The following is a 14,284-nucleotide window of genomic DNA, read 5'->3' as shown; positions in this document are numbered from 1 at the left end:
AGGATAAAAGATGTAGTGCTTGGCCAGGCAAGAAGATGGCTGGGTGAGAGCAAAACCACAGTTAGATCAGGGGGTAGGATTTCTAATAAGAGCAGATATAGGTATTTGTGGAAAGAGTATTTTAACTTAAGACATTCTTTTAAGATAAATTTTAAAAGTTACACTTCTACAATTTACATTCATTCACGAATAGTAAATATCCTACTAGCTCTTTCAAATTAAGAGAAATTTAGAATTAAAAAAAATTATCCTAGAGGTAATTATCATTCCTGAAATTATAACACACAAAAATATCCTAATCCAGTAGAGAAGAGCAATTCTAAGTAGTGCCCTGATAATAACGTAGTACCTATGTAAGCCCTGAGAAAGCAGTCCTGGTGCCACAAATACAAATTAGGATCTTTGTAAGAAAGGTGTGAGACAGTCACATCTTAAAACCTGAAAAAAAATCATATCAGTAAATGACAAACTAGTCTATGTATTGCTGCTTCATTTAAGGAAAAGTGTTTTCTGGATTTTTAACTTTATTGTTCAGTTCATTTGGGGGCCCTTTCTTCCAGAGACATTTTTTAAAAAGTGAAAACCTAAAATGATCATATTAGTTAATTATAAGCCTAATTTAGCCAAGCCTTTTTACCAACCAAGATGCAGAATATGATGTCACATTAAGAGCGCAGTATGTGTATGTATGAGGGTTTTTTGGGTTTTTTTTGGCAGCGCCCAGCAGCATGTGGGATCTTAGTTCCCTGACCAGGGATCGAACCTGTGTCCCCCTGCATTGGAAGTGCAGAGTCTTAACCACTGGACCGCCAGGGAAGTCCCTGCATGAGGTTTTTAAGGAAGATGAGCAGACAGACAGACAGACATTCTTCCACTGTAGGCAGCTCCCTCAGAACTGATAAAACATTCCTAAAGACTGGAGTTGTTTGCACATCTGTAATGTCAGTTCATAGCCTAATTCATCATCCACACACAGAAGTCAACTGAGATCCCAAAGGCAAAATTCCCAATTAGTTTTGTCTGGAAAGTTTAGGACAAAGGTAATAAAATCAAGAATCCTCTGCTGATTCACTGGGAAAACATTTGTTTGCCACACTCCTTCACTGAGGAACAAAAGGAGTCAGTGGTTAGTCTGGAATGTGATTCATTAGTAATATCTGGGTGATAAATAAATGAAAGGAGATGACAGATGGTTGTGTGTATGACTTACAAAACCTTTGTTTTCTTTAAGTCCAACTTTTAGGGGAGTTTAGAAATGCTTTTACAAACAGGAATTGTACTCTTCAAATTCTTTTAATCATTGCTTTTCTCATCGCAGTCAGAAAACAACTTACCTAAGGTTATGGTATACAAGAAAAAATTCTAGAAGACTAGAGCATAAAACTGTTGATTCCAAATGGGCACTGAGAAGTTTAACTAGTGTTTATATTCTTTTTGTGAAGACGGTCCCAAGTTTACAAATTTAAGCCCCTGGTCCCTCCCTATAAAATGCAGTGTAATATGTAAAAAAGCAGTAATCTGGCCATTAGTTAATGTGGATTTTAGTTCCTGTGAGTAACTTACTAGATGTAATCAGACTTCTATCTCACATTCCTCATTTGATGAAAAGCCTGAAAATAATGATAATAATGCCTGCACAACCTAGGTAACACAGCAATGTGTGAGATTATGTAGTAAAAGTGTTACGATAAGCATAAAATAACCAAAACAAAAAATGTGTAAACTCTATAGTTCATGCTTCAGGTTATAAGGACCTATTTTTAAAGTCATTTTTATTATATTCAATCAATCCATAAATAAAGACATATTTCACTTTTCTTCTCTAAACCTAAGCAATTTTTTTTTTTTTTTTTTGCGGTACGTGGGCCTCTCACTGTTGTGGCCTCTCCCGTTGCAGAGCACAGGCTCCGGACGCGCAGGTTCAGTGGCCATGGCTCACGGGCCCAGCCGCTCCGCGGCATGTGGGATCCTCCAGGACTGGGGCACGAACCCGCGTCCCCTGCATTGGCAGGCAGACTCTCAACCACTGCGCCACCAGGGAAGCCCAACCTAAGCAATTTTGATCATAAAGTTGGTTTAAGTGTTTAGGAGGAATGGACCACATATTTATAAAAAGAGCTTTTAAAAAGGTTAGAAATTGTTTAAAATTATACCCAACAGAACAGATTTCAGCAAAACTGAATCTTCTTAGATTTCATTTAAACACACATTAATAAATAGTGACTTAAGGGCAGGAAGTCAGTCAGTCTGTGCATACCCTTCTGTTTGGTGAAAACTCAGCCCTATGTCCTGGAGACCCTGGTTTCTACTTTTGATGTGGTGATGCTCTTAAGAGTTAATACATGAGTCATTCCTTGGGGAAAGACAGGGAGAATAGCTGATCATGCCCTCATCAAAAAAAGGCAAACAGACCCTTTCTAAGAAGGGCCTGTTGGTCTTCCCGCAAGAGGCCTGAGTCACTGCATGCTTATAGCCAGAGTCATTATACCTATAAAGAGCAATATTAAGTCACACTAGAACCTTACTTTTGGCAATTTCTTCTCTTTTTCTGTCTTATCAAGGGATACACACGTAAGCTATGGAGAAACAATCAGAAGTCAAGCAGGAAAAATAGTGAACAGGTTGGCTAACAATTTTTAAAAGAATTATTCCACCTCGTGGCATTAAACAATTACTACAATAGTTCTCTTACTGAAACTGCTTCGCTATTTCACTTCAATCTATGTCCATGCAGTTCTCCAAATAACACTTACTTTAGGCAATAAACAGCCAAGAGTCAAAACGTGTAAGAAACAGCTTTATATATATATATATATATAAACAGTACTATAAAGTATTATATACATACTATAAAGTACTTGTTCACTAAAGGAAACAGGGTGCTATAGACAGAGATATTCTTTAAACATTTGATAGTGATCAACATGTTGGGTTTTTTTTAATGTAAAATTTTTACCCCATTTTAGTGATGAAATGATCCTAAATGTTAAGGCAGAAACAGACCTCTGAATCTTACACAGGGGCAAATATCTCACAATTAACTTTCCCTGTACTTATTTTATAACAAAGAGCCAAAAATTTTTTCCAAAATTTTTTTCTATTAAAATGGTCATTTTTGGGGACTTCCCTGGTGGTGCAATGGTTAAGAATCCTCCTGCCAATGCAGGGGACATGGGTTCGATCCCTGATCCAGGAAGATCCCACATGCTGTGGAGCAACTAAGCCTGTGCACCACAACTACTGAGCCCGTGAGCCACAACTACTGAGCCCGTGTGCCACAACTACTGAAGCCCGCATGCCTAGAGCCTGTGCTCCGCAAGAAGAGAAGCCACTGCAGTGAGAAGCTCGCACACTGCAATGAAAAGTAGCCCCCTCTCTCCGCCACTAGAGAAAGCCTGTGTGCAGTGACAAAGACCCAACACAGACAAAAATAAATTAATAAAAAATTTTTAAAAAGGTCATATTTTGTTTTTATTTTTAAGTAGAATTCTTTATTCATTTATATCTTATTTTTACACCTGATAACTGCATTCTGAACTTACAGTTTTATGGCCATGGTTTCTCATGGTACTTAAAACACCCTTGACATCTACTAACTTAATTCCAGTGAATTTAAACTACCAATTTTTATCTGTAAAATTATATTCTTAATTTAAAATCGTCATATTAAACAAATGACTCATAAATACCATTCAGATAATAATGTCTTGATGTTATATCTTCTTATAAACCTTGATCTACTCTACAATGTAACTGAATAGTTCCCAAACTTTTCTACATACCAACTGCCATCTAGATAGGGCAGTTCTAATGTGAAAATCCCTACCAGGGCTTCCCTGGTGGCGCAGTGGCTGAGAATCTGTCTGCTAACGCAGGGGACACGGGTTCGAGCCCTGGTCTGGGAGGATCCCGATCCCACATGCCGCGGAGCAACTGGGCCCATGAGCCACAACTACTGAGCCTGCGCGTCTGGAGCCTGTGCTCCGCAACAAGAGAGGCCGCGATAATGAGAGGCCCGCGCACCACGATGAAGAGTGGCCCCCGCTTGCCACAACTAGAGAAAGCCCTCGCACAGAAACGAAGAACCAAAAATAAATAAATAAAAATTAAAAAAAAAAAAAGAAAATCCCTACCATTTTGATCCCCAAAGGTGAGAGAATTCAGTGGTTAAAATATATGACAAAGAGAAAAATTATCTGCAAAATATATTCAGCCTTCTATTTATAACTCAATATTTGAGTGCCTTTAACAGTTTTTAATGATTGTTGATAGTTTTTGTTCTCAGAGTTCTTTGTCTAAGAGCTGGGCTTATTTTCAAAGGAATATAGGGCTTGGGAAGCCTTTCTCCAGGAAACTGCTCCACCTAGTGTCAAAAACTGTTCATGTACCACATTATTTGTAAATTCCTGCCGAAGGACTCATTTCCTTTGTTACTGTGAAATAGAACAGACTTTATAATCATTAATGGCATACAGTTTACAAATGGCTCTTAAATCATCTGCTTGTCTTATAACTTGAGGAATAATAATGTGAATGCATATAAGGAGCATGTCTGAGATATATTTCTCATTATGAAGTACCAAAGTTCCTGTTAAACTGGTTTTTTACCAGGTTATTATTATAAATATATTATGAATCCTATATTCTAGTAATGGGAAATAATTTTAAGGTGGCTACTGAAATTACCCTATCACTTCTCCTAATTGTTTGTATCAATCTAAACGTAATCCACAAATTATTTATTTCTCTAAATAAGTGCTGTGTTGTGAAGACCGGTATTTAATAATTGCACACATCAATGGTTTAAAACATGAGATTAGAACTAAATTTTGCTGTCATCAGGCAGCTCATTTGAAAGAAATTCTTTTACTTTTCTCTTCATGAAAAGTTGTTTTTTTTCCCCCTTGATGGTCTTACAGACCACTCAAGCACTCACACAACTATATTCTCTTCTAAAACATCATGTTAAGTCTAATATTATGATCTGGGAGAAGTGCTAATCCTTTTTTGGCAAATGGAGGAATCAAATGCATAACGTGTCACGTAAAAATCCTTAGGGGGTGGCTAGCTCACTAAGGCTCCCAAGCTCAATATGCTTCTTCTGGTGTACTACTGTCATCCCATGAGTTAGAGCAACCGTTAGCAAACTACAGCCGGCAGATCAAATCCAGTCGGCTACCTCTCTTTGTGAATAAAGGTTGACTGGAAAACAGTCACATTCATTCCTACACACTGTCCCTGGATGCTTTCTTATTACCATGACAGATCTGAGGAGTTACAAAAGAGATTGCCTAGCCCGCAAAGCCTAAAATATTTACTATCCCTTTACGGTCCCTTTTCAGCAAAAGTGCTGCCCCTGGGCTGCCTCCCCTTGGGTCAAATCATTATTAAGGTGAAAATTTTGACACATTCAAACACAGAGATACAACAAAGAGGTTAACAGCAGCCATGTTCTCTTCATTAACTTGTTTTCACTCTGGGCATTATTTCCACTAGTAAATAAGCATTCCTGGATGGCCTGGAATGGAAACCTGCTACATACATGCTAAGACTAAAATAAATTCGTTAATGGATTTCTGGAAATTAGTATCCAAGAGAAGAGGGCTTAGAAGGTATGATCTTAGAAAAATTTACCAGCCACAGAACCTTTTTTTGCATCTGATCTACTTACAAAAAACACGAGTAAAGTAAATGAATGAAATCAGTAAACTTGAACTACTTGCCAGACAAAATTAGCTCACGAATTAAACATCTATTACAGGTGTATTTACGCAAAATGACTTCAAAATTCTAAAACAAAAGAGCAGATGTACTAAAACAGAGTATTTATTTAAGTATAGTACATATAGAAAAGTGCATAATGCAATCATCTTAATGAATTATTTCAGACACAGGTATCCTCTATCCAGATCAAGAAATATTAGAAACACACAAGAGGGACACATCCTATTGGTTGTCAAGATTTACTACAAAGCTGCAAGGATGAAAATCTTTTTTCAATTACTTTGTCAATTTCTACAAAAATACCTACTCAAGTTTTGACTGATATTGCATTGATTATGTAAACAAAATTGGGAAGAACAGCTACAATATTGTGTCTTCTAATCCATGAAAATAATATATACCTTCTGTTACCTAAATCTTTTTGCTTCCAACAATATTTTATAATTTTATATAGAGGCCAAGCACATCTTTTGTTAGATTTATTCCTAGGTATTTGCTTTTCAAAAAAATGTTATTATAAATGATGCTTTCCAAAATTTTCACTCTAAATGTTTATTGTAGTATACAGAAACACAGTTGTTACATACACGTTGACCGTATAGCCAGTAACTGTGTTACACTTCCCTATTCTCCAAGTTTGTGGAAGTTATCTCCTTCTCTAAATTTCTGCCAAGTTCTGCTTTCCATAAGTTGAGTATATATTATTAAATACAAATTTAGACCTGTTATATCTTCCTGGTGAACGGAGTCTTTTATTATTACCAACAAACACATTCTATCTATTAACTCTTCTTGCCTCATACTTTACTTTGATTTCAATACAACTACATGAGCTGCTTCTTGGTTGGCATCAAATGGCTCATCTTTTTCCATCCTTTACCGTTAATCTTTCTGTGTATATTTTAGGTATGAAGGCTGGATTTAGCAAATAGCTGAATATTTTAAAATATTTATTTGGATAACTGGAAGAAACATTTATTCCATTTATTGATATATTTGGATTTAAATATACCACTGAATGCTTACTACTTATCCTGCCTGTTCTATGTTCCTTTTGTCTGCTTTCTTTCCTTCTTTTGGCTTGGCTTTTTAAAAATTACTTGGTTTTTACTTGTGCCTATTAGCTTGATAGTTATATATTCTTGTACTACTTACCCTAAAGATTATAATATAGATCTTTATTAATTAATGGCATATAAATTAATATCTTACCTTTTCTAGGGCAATGCAAAGACTTTAGAATAATTTAATTTCAATTACTCCACATGTGATTTGCAGATGATGTATTTTAATTCCCTCTAAATACTTTAAATCTCTCAAAACATTATCACTACATTATCATTAAAAACATAATGTTGGGCTTCCCTGGTGGCGCAGTGGTTAAGAATCCACCTGCCAATGCAGGGGACACGGGTTCGAGCCCTGGTCAGGGAAGATCCCACATGCCGCGGAGCAACTAAGCCCATGCGCTGCAACCACTGAGCCTGCGTTCTAGAGCCCGCGAGCCACAACTACTGAAGCCTGTGTGCCTAGAGCCCGTGCTCCACAACAAGAGAAGCCACCACAATGAGAAGCCCCTGCTCACCACAACTAGAGAAAGCCCACACGCAGCAACGAAGACCCAACGCAGCCAAAAATAAATAAATAAAATAAATTTAAAAACCATAATGTCAAAAAAATAGAAAGACAAAACAAAAAAAGAAAAAAAAACATAACGTCAATCTTAATTTAAATTTACCCATATATATACCCTTTTCTTAATCTTTATTCGTTCCTGAATCTGAGCTTCAATCTAGAATCACTTTCCTTCCATTCAAAGAACACTTTTTAGTATTTCCTTTAGAGCATGTTTGCTGGTGGCAAACTGCTCTGTTTTTCTGAAAGTATCTTTATTTTATACTGTTCAGGGCACACTTTGAATATCTTCTGTTGGTAGTTATTTTCTTTTAGACCTTTAAAGATATTCCACTGTCAGCTGACTTTTACTCTACTCAATGTTCTGTGGTGACCTAAATGGCAAGGAAATCCAAAAAAGAGGGGATATATGTATACATATAGCTGATTCACCTCGCTGTACAGCAGAAACTAACACAACATTGTAAAGCAACTATACCCCAATTAAAAAAAAAAAAGCTGATGCACTTGCTACTGCTATTGCTGTGAAAAATAAATTGTCCTTCATCTCTGAAACAAAAAAAAAATCAATGACAAATCAAATCAAAATCAAAGCAAATCATTGACAGCAAATCAATGACAGCAAATCAATGAAATTCCTCTGAAGATAGTATGTCTTTTTCTCCATCTCTCCTTTTTTGCTCTGGATATTTTTCTCTGGCCGATTTTGCAGTTTATTAGTCCTGTCTTAGCTGCTGTCTACTGAAGTCCATTAATTGAGTTCTTCATTTCAGATAATGTTTTTTTAATTCAAAATTTTCACTTGCTCTCCTCTGTAGTTTTCAATCTCTGCAAAAATACTCAAACTTGTTTTTTACTTCCTTGAAACACATTGATTTTGGATTAAAGTATACATCTAATAACTTCATTAAATAGATCCCCTATGGATCTATTTCTCTTATTTCTTGTTTCGACCAAATTATCATGTTGCTTCAGATATCTGATTCCTTTTGATTGAGTGCTAGACTTTTTTTTTTAAAATATAATGTGATGCCTAGGATTATTTTATTTTCCTCGAGACTTAAGATTTAGCCTGAGCTTCAGTCCCTGTATGGGCTGATTTGTATCTAGTTCATCCTTATGTTTAAAGTGTGGCCCATCAGGTTCCAATCCAAAGCCTGCAGGTTTATTAAGGCCATATACTTAACTGGTTTCACCTCTCTGGGTTTCCCCTTTAATCTAGATGTTGGCCTTGTAATTCTCTGCTATCTTTTTATCTCTATGGTGGCTTTAAACAGATGTTTTAAATTTTTATCAACTTTTTAAGATACTTTCACAAGCAAGTTGATCCAAACGGCCTAATCTATTGTCACTGAAAATGGAACAGTAATCTGTGGTTTTCAACTATGGTATTACATTCTGCTACATTAAAATCAATTGTGGGAAATTTTGCTTATAGTTTCTTAAGAATAATAGCTAAAGCAGGAAAATTGAAAATGATTGTTTTAAAAATAAAATCAGAGCAAGAAAAATGATATTTTTATATTTTTATTCCTTTCAACAATAATTATTATAATAGTCGCTTAACATTTACTGAGCACCTTATATATACTAGCCACTGAATGAAAAGTGTACATGTTTTATTTCATTTAATCCTCCAAACAGCCTTATGAGATAGGTACTATTATTATCTTTTCCATTTACAGTTGAATAAACTGAGGCTTAAAAAGTTAAGATATTTGCCAAATATCACAGAGTTAGTAATATCTGACTATGCATTCAAATCCAGCTCTGAATATGCCTTATTAAGTATCTCCCATGATAGGAATAAAAGATTTTAGTCCCATAACAAAATCACCCTCCATCAACTGCATATTCTTAAATATTAAAGAAAAAGATAGAATTATGGCATTACATCTGAAACTATGCATGCCATGGGAGTATGTCCTGCATGTAAATATATATCACAATGGAAAGTCTAATAACTGTGAAACTAATTAATGAATGTGCAAAACTATTAAGAAAACTTATTTTCATTCACATGCATTAACTGGCATTATATAGTCATAAATACAGATAAATAATAGAATATGCCTCTAATTTATTTGAGGGCTTCATATTTATCCAGAATAGAACCTGCAAATATAGTATAGTATATTGGTTGTATTAGCAATGCCACCTAGTGGCAAACTAATATAGCCATAGTTAGAAAAAAAAGTCCTATAAGAGTGGTTCTTAACATTTTATGGGTTACAGAATCTGGAGAATCTAATTATAGGCCCTTTCTGCCAGAAAGATGCATATTTGCGAAGACACATAACAAATATAGTGTTCAGGGAATTAACAGCCCTCCTGAAGCCCATGTGTTGACTGTTAGAATTAATGGAACAAACCAACTAACCTAGAGGCCCAACCAACACCCCTTGAGCCTTGAGAAGGAGTCCATTCACTTTCCCTTTCATCTCTTCCTCTCTGGTTAGCAATCACTATTCCTGCATAAACAGTATCTAACTCTTCCTTTGTGGCTACATATCTGTTCTCGGCAAACTACTAGATTTCCCAAATCAATTTACAAAATTTGATAGTAGTCATTCTTCCTTGTTGATTTTCACTAAATTTAATTTTAAAATTTAATCAAACAACTATTTTTACACCTAATGTTTAAAGAAGTGATGACAATTTTCAGGACATCTGAATTAAGTTAAAACTTTTCAATTATATCTAAAAATATAAATGAAATTGTTGATTGATAAACTTAAAAATCAAGATAACTTTTCCATTTTAAAGACAGATATATAGGTATATAATATTTTAGGAAATACAGTAACATTTGTAATCACCATTTAGTTGCACAATGAGTTAAAATTAACTGAATGATTACTTCCAAAAGAGGTTAACTTCCATACTGGGAAGAACGTAATTGAGAAAGTCTGTCTATGCAGGAAAAATGTTCCTATTTCACTTTAAAGCCATAATTTCCAGTAAAGAGAACCATGATCGAGAATGAATTAAATCTTTTCCCTCTGTTAAACTCAGTTTCTTTTTCACCTGTTTTGCTGTAAATTATTGTCAAAGGAAGGATCATTTTTCTGACCAAACTTCTCTCCTAATATAGTTAATTGCTTTCTTGACTGAGGAGTTATATGGGTATATGGAAAGAGTGCCTATTTCATCAGCACAAAAATGTATGACATGAGAATGTTAACGTCACATCTCCCTAAGTGATTATGTAAGGGCTCATAAATGAAAGGAGGTGTAATTAGGACTTTCCAGATACAATCACATTTGACAAATATAAAACAAAAGGAATGGTGATCTATAAGGATAAAACTGTGTCAACCATCTATCACCAAGAAAATGTTACGTTTTAAAAATCTAACCAGAGTTTTGAATAGCTTCTTAAATAATAACAGAGATCAAATTCTTAAACCTTTATTCGATTCTGCTTTGCCTTTGGTTTCCTGGCTATTTTTCTCCATAATTGCCAAAGTTCACAAATGCACAGTCTATACTTACTCATGAAATTTTTTTACTATACATTTGCTACACTATTGGTTATTGACTACCATGGCTCTTGGGAGGACTACATGACATAATTCATGTAAAGTGCTGAGCAAAAAGCCTAGCATGGGAAAACATTCAATAAGTGTTAGCTAGTCTATCAGTCAGGATAGGTTTTAACAACAAACAGCCCCAAAATCTCAGTAGCTTAAGACAACTAAATTCATTTCTCCCTTACTCTACATATCCATCAGAGGCTAGCAAAGGGAATCTGTTCATCACAGTCAGAGACTCAGGCTCCAGATGAAAGACAGTATGACAAACCTTGAAGCATCTGCCAGGAAGCAACACCTATCACTTATGCTCACATTTCAAAGCAAATCATATGGCTGGAGTTCAACAGGATGGGGATGCAACATCTCCCCACAAAAATGAATACCAAATATGGATAAAAAATAATAAACTGGGACTTCCCTGGTGGCGCAGTGGTTAAGAATCTGCCTGCCAATGCAAGGGACACAGGTTCGATCCCTGGTCCAGGAAGATCCCACATGCCGCGGAACAACTAAGCCCGTGTGCCACAACTACTGAACCTGCACTCTAGGGCCCGTGAGCCACAACTACTGAGCCCGCATGCCACAGCTACTAAAGCCCGCGCGCCTAGAGCCCATGCTCCACAACAAGAGAAGCCACCACAATGAGAAGCCTGCTCACCGCAATGAAGAGTAGCCCTCCCTTGCCACAACTAGAGAAAGCCCATGCACAGCAACGAAGACCCAACGCAGCCAAAAATAAATAAATAAATAAATTTATTTAAAAAAAATAGAACTGATTTCAACTAGAATTACTCTGATGACAATGATGATGAAAATGTTTGCCATTTTCAGTATTAGTTGTAGTAGTAGCTATGGTTAACTTCTTGTAATCTGACTTCCATCCCAACCAGGTAATTGAAAATAAACAAAAACCAGTGACGTCTTTTATCTTCCTTTTGTTTGACTTCCCTGAAAAGTATTTTTTGCAAATGCTTGTTTTCCTTCATTTTCCGTGTTATACCTAGGGAATCCTGGAAGGAATCCTGTGTCCAAGAACTAATAGATCTAAGAACTAAAGATAATCTGCTCAAATGGAAATGGCATATGCTGGGTATCTCTTTATATTTCTTTTTAACATTAACATATTGCTCTTCAAGCCTTTACATACTGAATTTGTTTGCTATATTGGCCTTTTATCCATTTTTGATCACTATTGTCTAAAAAAGTGTTCTTTTGGCAAAATCAACACTCATTCATGATAAAAACTCTCAAAAAAAAAATCCCCCAAACAAACACAACTTGCAGCAAACTAGGAATAGAAGTGAGCTTTATCAACTTGATAAGAAAATCTACAAAAACCTACAGCTAACATGATACTTAATGGTGAGAAAGTAAAGGCTTCCCCATTAAGGTTGGGAACAAGGGAGAATGTCCCTCTCACCACTTCAACATCAGACTGGAAGACCTAGCTAATGCAATAAGACGGGGGGGGGGGGGGAAGAAAGGGTATACAGACTGAGAAGAAGTAAAACTATATTTGCAGACAACATGATTATCTATATAGAAAATCCTAAAGAATTGACAACAAAGTCCTGAAACTATTAAGTGATTACAGCAAGGTTATGGAATACAAGGTAAATACACAAAAGTCAATTGCTTTCCTATATATCACCAATTAACATACACAATCCACAAATCATGCCCCTAGGTATTTACCCAAATGAGTAGAATTCTTATATACCCACCAAAACTTGCACATGAATGTTTACAGCATCTTTATTCCTAACTGCCATAACTTGGAAACAACAATGATATCCTTCAATAAGTGAATGGATAAACAAACTGTGGTGGTACATCCAGAAAATGGAATATTATTCAGCAATAAAAAGAAATGAGGTATCAAGCCATGAAGACATAGAGGAACTTTATTTTTTAATTTTTTTAAACATCTTTATTGGAGTATAATTGCTTTACAATGGTGTGTTAGTTTCTGCTTTATAACAAAGTGAATCAGTTATACGTATACATATGTTCCCATATCTCTTCCCTCTTGTGTCTCCCTCCCTCCCACCTTCCTTATCCCACCCCTCTAGGTGATCACAGACCACTGAGCTGATCTCCCTGTGCTATGCGGCTGCTTCCCACTAGCTATCTATTTTACGTTTGGTAGTGTATATATGTCCATGCCACTCTCTCACTTTGTCCCAGCTTACCCTTCCCCCTCCCCATATCCTCAAGTCCATTCTCTAGTAGGTCTGTGTCTTTATTCCCATCTTACCCCTAGGTTCTTCATGACATTTTTTTTTCTTCTTAGATTCCATATATATGTGTTAGCATACGGTATTTGTCTTTCTCTTTCTGACTCACTTCACTCTGTATGACCACAGAGGAACTTTAAAACCATATTGCTAAGCGAAAAAAGCCAGGCAGAAAAAGACACATACTGCATAATCCCAACTATATGACATTCTGAACAAAGCCAAAACTTATACAGATAGTAAAATATCAGTGGTTTCTAAGGGTTTGTGGATAGGGGGAAGGAGAAGAGTAGGAATAAACAGGTGTAGCACAGGGTATTTTTAGGGAAGTGAAACTATTCTGTGACACTGTAATGGAGAATGCATAACATTAAGCCCTTGTCAAAACCCACAGAACTATAGAACACAGAGTGAACTCTAATGTAAACAATGGGCTTTAGTTAGTAATGTATCAGTATTGGTTCCTCAGTTGTAACAAATGTACCACAGTAAAGCGAGATAATGGGGAAATAACATTAATCATTAGACTTGTGAAAAATATTAATAATACTAAAAATAGGGGAAACTATCATTATGTTGTACAGCTGAAATACAATGTTATATGTCAATTATACCTCACGTTAAAAAAAAAATAGGGAAATGCTCTGTGTGCGTGTCTGTGTATGTGTAAAGGTATATGGGAATTCTATCCTTTCTGCTCAATTTTTGTATAAACCTAAAACTGGTCTGAAAAATAAAGCCTATTAATTAAAAAGAGAAAGGAAAAGAAAGTGTTCTTAGTCCTTTACAAATTTCCCTTTCCTTTCCATCCAACCACTGGCACCAGCAACCCCCTGGGATCAGGTGAAGATCTCATCTACCTTGCAACATAATTACAAATCCGTTTAAATTTCTCTTTTCAGAACTTACGCTATGTACTGAATGAACAAGTGACCACATGACAGGTTTCTATTCAGTTAATGGTAACAACATCTTCTCACTTAAGTCAAGAACCAACAGTAATCTTTGGCTACTTCTTCCTCCACACTAAACAAATAAAATTTCCCTAAGATTTGCCCTGTTTTATCCAGTGCCACTGCCACTCCAACCACTCTCTTGAAATATTAAAGGTTTATGCCACCTTTTGCCTTCATTCTGCTTAGTTTCTCTGCA

The 14,284-nt window shown here is 35.9% G+C and overlaps 1 protein-coding gene across 5 annotated transcripts in view; it reads right to left on the bottom strand.

Moving 5' to 3' along the window:
- VMP1 (vacuole membrane protein 1) overlaps positions 1-14,284 on the bottom strand; it is a 131,086-nt gene that overhangs the window by 83,964 nt on the left and 32,838 nt on the right. For 4 of the 5 annotated variants that reach the window (XM_027087254.1, XM_027087255.1, XM_027087257.1 and 1 more), the window contains one exon: positions 2,526-2,576. The exons of the other annotated variant lie outside the window; for it this stretch is intronic. In XM_027087254.1, the coding sequence (XP_026943055.1) occupies positions 2,526-2,576 (51 nt within the window). The remainder of the gene's footprint in view (positions 1-2,525; positions 2,577-14,284) is intronic. 5 annotated transcript variants of the gene reach the window in all.

The sequence above is a fragment of the Aethalodelphis obliquidens genome, unplaced genomic scaffold (assembly GCF_003676395.1).
Source record: "Aethalodelphis obliquidens isolate GAN/ISIS:26980383/991018 unplaced genomic scaffold, ASM367639v1 scaffold58, whole genome shotgun sequence".
NCBI classification, from domain to species: domain Eukaryota; kingdom Metazoa; phylum Chordata; class Mammalia; order Artiodactyla; family Delphinidae; genus Aethalodelphis; species Aethalodelphis obliquidens.
The sequence above is the reverse complement of the archived record's forward strand: the minus strand, read 5'-3'. Positions and strand labels throughout refer to the sequence as shown.